Source organism: Mustela nivalis (assembly GCF_964662115.1).
Source record: "Mustela nivalis genome assembly, chromosome: 5".
In the NCBI taxonomy this organism is placed as follows: domain Eukaryota; kingdom Metazoa; phylum Chordata; class Mammalia; order Carnivora; family Mustelidae; genus Mustela; species Mustela nivalis.
The window spans coordinates 104,758,642-104,771,056 of NC_139024.1; the positions used below are offsets into that span (position 1 = coordinate 104,758,642).

Below are 12,415 nucleotides of genomic sequence, written 5' to 3' on the forward strand. Positions count from 1 at the left end.
GTGGAAAGAAAGCAAGCCTGACATAAGGAACAATGTGTTCTGGGTTAAGCCTCTAAATTCCACAGTGATCTTAGTAAAATGAATTCAGAATATTTTGATTCCACTTCTTTGTTTTATACAAAGCATATTTGTATTTCACACAGTTGTGAAATACAAACTTTCACATTTATTACACACTAATAGGAAAGTGTGTCTGTGTATATAGAAAGTGTTTTCCAGGAAAAAACCATTAAATATATTTGATATTTTATTGGTTTTCTGTTTGTTGTATTTAACTCTTCTCATTTTATCATCTTTAGTGAACTGATACCGTAGAGACCAATGTTTCAGTGATGACAAACATCTTTCATACCAAACTTAATTGTGTACAGTACTGTGAGCTGTCTTCCATAATCTCACTTTCTGCCAGGCTCAATTTTCTCAAGTTTTGCAAGATTCAAATTTTGTCAATTTTCATTTTACATAATTTCTTAGTCAATTACAAGTACACTGGTCAGTATTAGCCATTATCTTGTCTTATTTTCTACCAAATTTAATTTTCCTGAGGTAATTTGAAGTTTTCAACACTATCAATACAATCTGATTTTCCAGTAGGCTCTTTAACCAAAGCAGAATCCTTCATGCTGTTAAAGCCATTCCTGGTATGATTATGATGGCTTTTTCTTCTGGTAACCTTTTAATAGACTGGGTAAAAGACACATTGTGTTTATATCTGGGAGCAAAAAACAAAGATTATTAATGAACACATGTGAACCTGGTGCTTGCCTGATTCAAAATAATAGAGTAAAAGCATCATGCTTTGTAATAAGCTTGTTGTTGTTTTTTTTTTTTTTAGGATTAGAAACCTTTCTTTGTGAATGTGACAGGCTTATCATTTCTATATTTCCTTTTACCTCCATTGCATTTTTTCATAGTTTTACTAAAATTTCTTAAGCAAGGTAAGTTTTCCCCAGCTCTTCCAAGGAAATTTTCCATCTAATGATTTTCCATTGGAGTTCTACTCTATTAAGTCCCTTAGGACTGGATTTTGTTTATAATCTTATTCTTTCCCAATGACTTTTTCAAATTTCACACTAAGGTCCAGAAGAAGAGTAAACATAAATTTAAGACTTATTTGTGCAATTCACCCCAAACATTCCAAGTGAAAAAAAAATGTGATTACTCATTTCTATTTTCCTTTCTCCAAAAACAAACAACACCCCCCCCCCCCAACCACCAAAAACCACAAAAAAAAAAAAAATCGCATTGTAAAGCCAAGTTTTCAGGGATGGATGAGTCAAGGCAGTGGATGGAATTCTAGGATTCCAGTAGAATTAGGACAATCTTAAACCTCCTTTGTGTAAGAGCATTTAGTATTGGGAGTGTTTGAAATACCAGAAGTCTGGAGAGAGTAAAAAGAACAGCTCTTCACCGCATGCCTGTGAGCTATTATTCTACTCCGCACAAATCTCACAATGTGGACTACAGTTGGCAGAAGGCTTAAATCAACAAGTAAAAGTTTCTGAAGAGCACAGCAGGTGCTGGCTATCATTCTTTAGTGGGTACTGTAATGGTTCTTGCAAAGAGAAGGCACAGTCCCTGTCCTTAAAGGGGCTCATTTTGGTCCTAGTGATGACTCGCAACAATGACCTCATAGTGCTTTTAATGGGCTGAGATAGAGGTCAGCCCAAGCTGCTGTGGAAGCTCCTACTCTAGACCAGTGGTTTGCAAACTTTTTGGTCTCAGGACCCCGGTACGCTCTTAAAAATTACTGAGGGACTTTCAAGAGCTTTTGTTTATATGGGTTATTTACCATCATAGGAATTCAATCTAAGAAGAAAACATTTAAAAACAAATACAACAAAATTCACTGTTATAATCTGTTATGAAAAATACATTTTCCAACAAAATTTAATGAAGAGTGGCATTGTTTTAAATTTCTGCACATTTCTTTAATGTCTGGCTGAATAGATGGTTGGATTGTTCTATCTGCTTCCACATTTAATCAGTTGCTACATGCTTTGGTTGAAGAAGATGAAGAAAATTTGGCCTTAAACAATTGTGGTTGTCAAAGCTTCTCTAAAAGGTCTCAAGAATCCTTCAGAAGATCCTCTTGATACCTTTTCAGAACTGCTGACTTCGACCAGGAATGAATCTTGGAGAAGGCAACTTGCGTCCTGAAAAAGACTAGCTATTTGGAGACAAGGTGAGAGTGGAGGTGTTTAATGATGGGCCTGTGGTGCACACCCCGCAGGGATTCTTCGGCAAAGGGCTCATCTACTCCGCTCTAGTCTACCATTCCTGAAAGAACACCCAGTTAATGAAAAGCATCGGGAGGGAGCAAATCTGATCATCAATATTACATTAACTATGAAACCTTTGTGCTTACTACAATAGAGAAAAATCGATCTACGCCTCACGCCTTCGGGCCGCCCGCGAGACGAGAGCTAAAGGCCCGCAGGCGTGCCGCGCCCTCCGAAGACTGGGAGGGGCGCGGAAGCGCCGCGGAGTGGAGTGCGACTGCCGGGGCCCCGCGGAGGCGCGGCGCGGGAGGGCCCACACTGCGCAGGCGCAGCGTGCAGGCCGCGGCCCCCGGAACGGTAAACAGTGGGGTCACGTGACGCGTCCCGGCTTCAGCCCCCGCGCCGCCGCCGCACGCCGATGGCTGCGGGGTCTCGCGCCGCCGCACGGTCCCCACGAGGCGAGCGACCCTTGGGCCCTGGGCGGCGGCGGCTGCTACGAAGATAAAGAGGGCGGCGCGGAAACCAGGCTAGTGTCGTCAGCGGCAGCCGCTCGGCCCGGTGAGGAAAAGAGGCTGTGGCAGCGACGCCGACGTCCTGCGCGTACCCCCTCTCTTCGGCACCCACCGGGCCCCCTCCTCCTCCTCGGCGGCGGCGGCGGCGGCCACCATCTTCCTCTTGCTGCCAGTGGTAGCGCTCGTCTGGCGGAGCTGGGTGAGTTGCGGCTCTGGCCGCGGCCAGGGAGGGAGACGGGCAATCCTCCCCTCCCCCATTCCCTTCCACACGCACAGCGCCTCCGCGGGCCTCCCCGCCCCTCCCGCGGCGGACACTCCGCGCCTTTCTCCCGCGCAGCCGGGAAACCTCACCGGCCTCTTGCGCAACGTCCTCGGCCTGCCCGGGCGGCGCCTCTGTAGCCCGGGGACCGTTTGGACCGCGGGCTGGGAGGGAGGCGCGGCGGCGAGGTCGCCAGGCGGAGGGTCGGGACCGCGGCCTCTTCCCGGCTTCTGCTCGCGGGCCTTTGGCGGTGAGTGTGCCCTACCGCCGCGGCCGCGCGGGCGCGCAGGCCCGGAGGGACCGCGGGCGCTGCCAGGAAGGCCTGGCCCGCAGGCCCCCGGACCGGGTCCTTCGGACCTCTTCCCTCCAAAGGAGTCCGGCTTTGAGCTTTGGGCCCCGGGTCTGGGAGGCCAGGATTGGCCTTTGCCGCGAGGCCGAGCCCCGTCCCAGCTTTTGGAGAGGGGGGAGTTGGCGCTCTATCCATCCTCCCGCTACCGCGCGCTTTTGTGCTCGGGACCCAAACTGTCGACTCCTTTTGCTTAGTTTGAATTGGGAAGCCTAGAATCTGGCCCTCGGATAATACGAGTAATTTAATGAACCACTTGTCGATACGTGCGTGTTAATGGTGCTAAATAACTGATCACCTGACACGGGGGGGGGCGGGGAGGAGGGAGAAAGGGAGAGAATGTTGGTACCGCGCACAGTCCTGTTTCCCTTCTTTCCCCCAGCAATGTGTTGCCGATGACCTTTTCCCATCTTTGGATTTTTAAATGCTATTTCCTAGAGACTATGATTCGAGGTAGTTTGCATGATTATTGGTGCTATTCAGGAATCATTCGCAGATTATGATCATGGATAATCATTAATGTAAGTGGCAACTACGCTTCGATATCTACCTTTTAAAAATCTTCATTACATATAGAGATACTTAATTTTAAGAGAGACATTGGTTACTGGGTCTTTCCCAAATGCTTTACTACCATATTTTAAGCTAAAATTTAAAAAACGATACAGTAAACTATTTAGGGAGTACTTATATAGTACATTGTTCTATTTAGTTACTATTTTGGGGTCGAACTTGTCTTCCTTTTTACAAACTGGTTGTTTGAGATCTTCCAGAACTACGCCTCCATTACTCATTCATTTCCTACCATTTTTTGATTCTTGAATGAAGTGTTTGGGATTGTGAAAATGTTTGTAGATGTGTTTGTGGTTGGAAAGAGACGTGAGTTAAAGAACCTGGAAATCTTTGCAGCATTCTTCTGCTGTTTTTGAATTTGTATATTCATTCCAGAGCACAGGAGATGTGTGAAGATTACTATTTCGGGTGGTTTCTACCTTCACTACTAGTCGACCTTTTCTTAATTTACAATAATTATTTTCTGTCCAGTTATTCTGTTTACTAGCCCTATGTTACAATGATGATTTTTTTCTCCATCATTATCACTATTACTATTTTAAATTATAAATTTCATTTCCCTATGATAGTTACATAATTTGAGGGGCCTCGGGAGCTCTTGTTGCTCTGATTAAGCCACACACACAGTTCAGTCCGTTCTTGAGCTGCAGAAAGACTTCTTCTCAACTGTAGTGGGCCACTATTTAAGTATGCAGAATTACAACAATAGATTTTAAGCTTTATTTGATAGCTGTACTGGTGATTTGTCAAAAGGATAACAAATGAGTTACTGATGGGACCAGTTTTCCCTTTTTCCTTGCATGCTTTATAGGTCTGTTTATTGATGAGCATGAAAATGTGATTTATTATACTGCTTTTGCATCCTTTGGGAGGGCAGTGAACTTCCTTATCTATCACACTGATTAGTTTTGCATTCCATGACGTTGGGACAGACTTCACATAACTTTAGTTTGAGTGGATGTACTCATCTGTTGCATATGCAAATAAGTCAGATCTAAGAGGAGTGATGTGTAAATGTAGGTGAAAATTAGCGTTGGTTAAATGCAAATTTCAGAATAGAAGAGTGGAAAGGAAGTTGTCTTTATGTTAAAATTGTTTAAAACCATTCTATTAAAATTTAAATTGTATTGAGAATGGAATTAATTAAGAAAGGTTGATAATTTTTGACTTAAGTAATAACCTGTTAGTAAAATTATTACTGATAAAAGCTTGGAAGGCAGCAGTTGACAATTTGGATTACTGCAAAATTATCTTGAATTTAGATTTTTACACAGTATGGATTTTACTTGGGAAAAACTGATGAATGTAAATTATGCATACAGTTTGGGCTTTTTTGAGTGCTAAAACATAATGGTTATCTTCCTTGTTAATATGGTATTTACCTTTTTGATACAATTTGCTTTCTTAAATGTGCACTTTTTTCCTTGTTTTTTTACACGGATTTCTCATGAAATCCTTTTTATTTGTCTAGAGATAAGATCTTTTCTTTTTTTTTTTAGTGAGTTAATGAGATTTGTTGATAAGCATCTCAGGTTTGTACATTACCCATACCTACTTCACCAGTGTTATGAAGTATCAGGAAGAGGGCTGATTTCTTTCTTTCTTTTTTAAAAATGATTTTATTTATTTGACAGAGAGAGATCACAAGTAGGCAGAGAGGCAGGCACAGAGAGAGAGGGGGAAGCAGGCTCCCTGCTGAATAGAGAGCCTGATAGGGAGCTTGATCCCAGGACCCTGAGATCATGACCTGAGCCATGAGCCCAAGGCAGAGGCTTAACCCACTGAGCCACCCAGGTGCCCCAGGAGGGCTGATTTCTAAATATTTTCATTCATCCCCATGTCAGGAATTCTTCCTGACATGTGGCTGCTGATTTCTTTCTTGTGTGGAACAGTACATCTTGGGCTCTGTTTCTCCTTTCTTCTTGGAGCACCTCTGAGAATCCTGGAGTATCTTTTCAGAGGCTTAGACATTTTATTTTTTAAATTACAAAAATGACTTGGCAAATTGTTAGATACTTAAAAACAGTACAGTTGCATGTTGAACAGCAAAAGATAACTCCCTTTTAGTTGCTGCCGTTTGATTACTGGGAAGAGGTATTTGAGGGTATTGGTTTGATTCAAAATACCTGAGACCCAGGTGCTGTTTGTACCCTCAAGAAACCTGGATTAGGCTGAGAAACAAGATTCAAAGACACGAGATGTTAAATCATTGCAGTAGAATTAAAAGAAGAACTTGCAAGAATTACAAAAGGCATTGTGTAAGGAATTGTCAAATGTATAAGCTGGACACTTACTCCTAGGCAGTGTGTTTAATTTAGATCATTTTTTGATGGTCAGGGGATTTTCATTTTTACGATCATTTGTACTATGAAGAGAGGTGATGGATGAAGAGAAATAATTTAATAAAAATTTCAAGAAACTATCCAGAAGTTTTAATTTGCACAGTCTGTTAGAAGAAGTTCTAAATGGCATAGTAGATTGTACAAAAAGGCTAAACTTAACAGTTTTGGTTCATTCATAATTTGTGTGAGTTGGCCACATGAGAAAATTCTTAAATTGTAGACTGTAAAAATAAATTGCAATTTGTAGTTGATAACTTCCATAATGATGTTTATACACACTCAGGATAGCCACTATATTTTTTATGTGTAGGGAGTGGCTAAGTGTGTACTTTCTAGCTATTTTGGAAGAAGTGTATGTCGCTTTACTTTGAGTATTTTTGGGATTTCATTAATGATATATTAAGAACAGAATAATTAGTATGTAAGTAGAGTGCATTAAGTATAGTAGTTTAAACGTGCAGACTCAGGAATCACACTGCCTGGGTTCCAGTTGGGGTGTCCTGGATATGTGACCTTGGGCAAATTACATAATAGTTTGGGCCTCAGTTTGCTCTTCTGTAAAATAGATAAAATAATTGCACCTACCTCACAGTGTTGTTGGGAGGAATTAATGAGATAATGTATACAATACACTGAGCATAGGGCGTGGCTCATAGTATATGCTAAAAGTACCATGTTAGCTTGGACTATTATTACCTCGGCCATAGTTTTAATGATGAACTATTTCCACTGTTTCTGTGGTTAATCCAAACTGCTAATGCTTCCCATAATATCAATAGGATATAGTTGTTAACTTTGAAGTTAACTCAGTACAGTTAGCTTGTATAATTCTGCTTTTGCCAGTTTCAACTTGTACCTGCTAGTTCTTTTTTCTAGATTCTTAGGTCTTTAGTATTAGCATGGCAGACACCTTGGGTTCTTACATATTCTTTTACCCGATAAATTCAGAAAAGTTATGAACCTTGTTGCTGCTTATAGATTCTAACCAATGAAACTGAAGTAGAATTTGATGTGTGTGTTTAGAGCAGTTGGTTAAGGTTGCCTGGCTCTATAGAATTGTGCTTTCTAGAATTGTGTCATACCACATGGTCTAACCGTTTAGTGATTTTCCTTACCTCTGTCCTGGAAGGATAATCTTTATTCATCTTTAATATTGTTTTATTATGGTGGTTAAGAACTAACCTTTGTCTCAGAGCAGAATTGAGTCCTAGCTCTGTCACTTACTTATTCTGTAATATTGGATGTAATGTTGCTAAACTTTATCCCTACTCTTAAAATTTAAGAATAATAATAGTATCTTCCTAATTGTGTGGTTGTGAAGATTAAATGACATGCATTTAGGTTTAGCATAGTGCCTGGCATAGAATAAATATTCAATCCATTTTACTTTATAAACAGGTAGTGTAGGGTGTAGTGGTAAGTGCATTAATTCTCGAATGAAATTTTCTGGGTTCAGATTTCATCTCCACCGCTTACTGTAGCAAGTAATTTAATCTCCTTGATACCAGTTAATTTCTTCCCTCCTTCCTCCATTTGTTTCTTTCTTTCTTTGTTTATAATATAGCGTTGTTGTGAGGATTAAATTAGTAAATGTAAAGCAGAGTTTCTTTAGCAGTTTTCTGGCTGGATAACTCTTTGTTGTGGGGCTTTCCTAGTGCATTGTAGTAATTTTACTAGATGCCAGTAGCCTGCCCTCTAGTTGGTGATTACCAGATGTTCTCTAGAGGGGCATAATCACCTCTGATTGAGAATTACTGATGTAAAGCGTGTAGAACATTGCCTGGTGTGAAATTAGAGCACATCATTTTATGTGTTTCATCACCATTAGTAGTAGTACTTTTATTTTTCTACTACTACTGCCTATTAGAAATTTGTTCATGGTAAGCATGCCTGATGAATTAATGGCTTACTTTAAACTGTAGTGTAGGGACTGGGAGGCACCAAGTTTCCACTCCCAGGGCCTTTGCATTTAGGTCTTTGCCTAGATTTCTCTTCTCCATTTTTATACAGATCATGGTTTCCAGTTTTTGGATTACATGTTGCACTATAATAAGCAACGTCTTCATTTAGCATTGTATGTAGAAACCCTCCTTCTCCCCTATAACTATGACCCTGTTTAATCTTTCATCATAGATTTTATAATCTTCTGAATATATTTGTACCCTCCATACCACCCCCCATACACTTACAAACATAGACTGTATGAGACAGAACTTCATCATGGGATAACCTCTTAGGGCCTTTGATAGCTTTACTAATTTATCGTTAGATTTAGATCTTTTTTTTTTTTTAAGGAGATAACATTATAAAACACATAGTTTTACTTTGAAGATGCTTCTGGAAAGTTGAGATAATTTTAATGTAAAAGGGGATTTATGTAGAAGTATATATATAAAATATATCTGTGCTATTGGTGCTTTCTAAATCTTTCTGCTTTCTATTCATACATGGAATAATACATGTTGGGTTTTTTTTTAGTGTAAACTAAGTTTGGCTGCAGTATAATTATTTTTAAAGGTTTTATTTATTTATTTGACAGACAGAGATCACAAGTGGGCAGAGAGGCAGGCAGAGAGAGAGGGGAGGAAGCAGGCTCCCTGCTGAGCAGAGAACCCTATGCAGGGCTCAATCCCAGGACTCTGGGGTCATGACCTGAGCTGCCGGCAGAGGCTTTAACCCACTGAGCCACCTGGGTGCCCCTGCAGTATAATTTTTTATGAGTTAAGATAAAACAAGTATTTTAAAGCAGTAAATATCTTCAAACTCAGATTAAATTTTATTCAGAATGTTGGTAGTAATACTTATTTTTTAAATTGTATTCTGAGTCTTTCTAAATGGTCTGTTAGGACCAGACTCTGTTGTTCATAATTAGTGCTTGCTATTGCGTTTGTCTGGAGTATTCTCTGGACGTTGAGAATCCAGCTGCTTAGATTTTTTCTTGACCTCGTAAGTTTCACCTTCCTCTGTGAAGATGTCTGCAGTCCTTCAGTATGACACTTTCATATTTTGTTGTGATGTTTATGTATTGTATTTGTTTATATGTCTATATTCTTTTATATTGTGCGTTCCTTGACTATTGAGTGGTATTTGTTGCACTGTTACCTATGATAACTAATTAAGTGGATTATCCAAATTCTCTGACTTAGCTGAATATATTTTATGGTCTGTAAATATGAGGTGTGAACTGAGAAATAATTTCTGATTTTAGCATATATATATTCCGTATCAGTTTTTAATTGGATATATATGTATCAGTTTAATTGTATATATATGTATCATTAGCCACTTAGCATACACCCTAGATAGGCTTGTTATGTTTTATTTTTCGAAGATTTATTTTATTACTATTTTTTTTTATTAGAGGTGGGGAGAGACAAAGGGAAAAAACAGAATCACAAATAGCCTTCACACTTAGTGTGGAGCCTGCTGTGGTCTTGATTTCACAACCTTGAGGTCATAACCTGAGCTGAAAGCAAGAGTTCGACGCTTAGGTGACTGAGCCACTCGGGCCGGTTGAAGATTTTATTTTTAAGTATTATCTCTACACTCAGTGTGGGTCTTGAACTCTTGCCCTGAGTTCAAGAGTCAGATGCCCCACTGACTGAGTCAGCCAAGTTCCCCTGTTTTAATTATTAAATTTATAATGCCACGTATAAGGAAGCATTTAAATATAGTTTCATTGTAAGATATAGAAATTTGTTTAACTGAAGCAGTTTGTTTAATTAATAGATATTGAATCAACTCTTTTTTTTATTTAATTAGATCTGATTGTTTATCCACATTATTAAATATCTCCCCAATTCTATTTTATTATTATGTTTAAATACACTTTTAAACAGTATCATTTTTTAAAAATTTATTTATTTAAGTAATCACTACACCCAACTTTGGGCTCAGACTCATGACCCTGAGATACCAAAAGTCACGTGCTCTTTGAGCCAGCCAGCTGCCCCTTCTCTAATTTTAGATTAGTGTTTTTAAAAAAGACTAATTTTGGAATAATTTTAGATTTATAGAAAAATTGTCGACACTGTGTAGAGTTCCTATATATCCTCATCCTAATTTCCTAATTGTTACATCTCACATAATGCTAATGCCTTAATCAGAACTAGAGATTAAAATTGGTGCATTACTATTAACTAACTTCCAGGCTTTATTTTGATTTTACTAGTTTTTCTACTATTGTCCTTTTTTGTTGCATGATCCAACGCAGTTTACCACTCTGCATTTAGTAGATTAGTATGTTCATGTTAAGTGAATTAATATTCCTGCAATCAACTTGTTTGTTTTCCAGTTTAGTATGGAAGATGCTATTATTTTATTTTTGATATTGAACACTTGAAACTCATTTTTTAAAAATAAATGACTTTATACTTCCATTAAATAATACTTTCAAGATAGTTTTGTGGGATGACTATATATTATCTTTTTTGGAATTCTTTGGAATTACCCCCAGAGCCGGTTGCAACTGCTTATGAAAAGTCAGTTTTACAAGAAAACTAGTCTTGTGATATGCTGTGTAGAAATTGTCTTCTTGGGACCCTTAAGTTTGGGATGCTTTATACCTTATTCTCTGTTGGAATATTAAAGATGTCTCAATGGTAGCTGCTTAACAAACGTTCATTGAATGAATTAAAGGTATTATTAAAGAAATGTAACTTTGTTATGTCAGTCCTTTTCAACATTTGACCATGGAAGCTTTTTTCCTGATGTGCTTATTTAAATCCAGATAGAACACACTTTGTAAGTCATATACCAGTTTTGGCCAAATACCTGTACTGGAAAGTTTGGCTTACCCATCTTATTTACAGTATGTTTTACTTTTTTTTTTTTTTTAATTGGTCTTTAAAGACTAAATATTATCTACCATTGAGATTAAAAAATATGCCACAGGCTTTTAAAGTAATTTTTATAAAGGAGTTTTGGCATGGTTTACTAATAGCAGTGTTACTGAAAAAAATATGTTGCATATTTAGACTGTTATTTAGAATGGGCTGGCCTCCCTTACCTTTGTGATTTTGAGTTGTGTGATCATAATTTCTGAATATTCTGAATGTCTCCATCACTTGAAAGCACACAGCCAGTAGTAACCGAAAACTGACTTCAGGTGAAGTTTGTAGAATTTACCAGATTTGTGTTGCTAGTGGAATGAGTGTGTTTTTAGTAGATTTAGTGTACTTTTTTTTTTTTTTTTTTTTTGAAGGAAAGTGAACTATTTGCTTTCAGAACTGGAATTGTCCTTTTTTTTTTTTTTTTTTTTCTTTTTGATTCATCTGAGAAAAAAAGGTTGCTAATTGGGATGCAGCTTTGAAGAGGAAGTAGTCTTGGATTCCAGCACATTCAGATAAACTAATTTGTCTGTAGTTCTAGCTACTTGATTGTGTAAACATTTAGTAACATTTTTGTAAATTATTTTTAACTGACAAAAATTTACTATACTAAAATTTTTTTGGAACTTAAAAACATATTAGGGAAGTATTGGTGAAGTATGATAATTGAGCTTTTCTCAGTTACTGAGACTCAGGTAACGTTTGGGAATTAAAACTTTTCCCGACTTTTCATCAGCATTGTGAGCTATAATTTACTTTTAATATTATAGTTAGAAAATGCATATAAAATAACCAGCAAATCAATCAAATAATATTTTATTTCAGTGTTTTATTATATTTTTAACATGAGTAAATTGCAAAATTTGAGAAGTAATACTAAAATCCTTCTATTTAGAAGGGGATGAACTTTTATGAGAAAGAGGAAATTCTCTTTCTTTTGGATTCAGGACTTTAAATTGAGCTACAGTAAACTTTCCACTTAAAATGAACAGGTTTATAATTTCAGCAGAGGTATACATTCATGATTTAAGGCATTTTCAACATCTCCCAAAGTATCTGCTTGTCCCTTTGCATTCTAGCCTTCTGTTATCCAAGGACCCAGGCAACCACTGATTGGCCAGGAAATTATGGAAAATTATTTTTAAAGAAGAGCCTTTAATGAGTCAAATCTAGTCAATTTCTAGCTCTTGTAGCTTGATATGAAAGGAAGAAGTATGGCTATGGGCTATGGAGCCTTGACCTAGGACTGAATCTTGGCTGTTTTGTGGTTTTGGGGGAAGACATTTAAATTGTTCAAATGAATTTTGTTTTAAACAAATTATTTACATGTTA

At 38.1% G+C, this 12,415-nt stretch overlaps 1 protein-coding gene and 1 long non-coding RNA gene across 8 annotated transcripts in view; one reads left to right on the top strand and one right to left on the bottom strand.

The window, feature by feature from the left end:
• Positions 1 to 1,855: 1,855 nt before the first annotated feature.
• On the bottom strand, positions 1,856 to 3,255 carry LOC309864539. The gene is made up of 2 exons (XR_014311596.1): positions 3,086 to 3,255; positions 1,856 to 2,280 (listed from the first exon to the last, which is right to left on the bottom strand). It is a non-coding gene; the product is annotated as an uncharacterized lncRNA (long non-coding RNA).
• The window catches only part of PHF3 (PHD finger protein 3), an 87,268-nt gene continuing 77,338 nt past the window's right edge, over positions 2,486 to 12,415 (top strand). For 2 of the 7 annotated variants that reach the window (XM_082730152.1, XM_082730155.1), the window contains exon 1: positions 2,982 to 3,243. Coding sequence is in view for 1 of the 7 variants with exons in the window: in XM_082730148.1 (XP_082586274.1) it covers positions 3,859 to 3,860 (2 nt within the window). In the remaining 6 variants the exon portion in view is untranslated. Of the gene's footprint in view, positions 2,934 to 2,978; positions 3,244 to 3,721; positions 3,861 to 12,415 lie in introns of those variants that run through there. The other 5 variants (XM_082730148.1, XM_082730149.1, XM_082730153.1 and 2 more) reach the window with 5 other exon arrangements.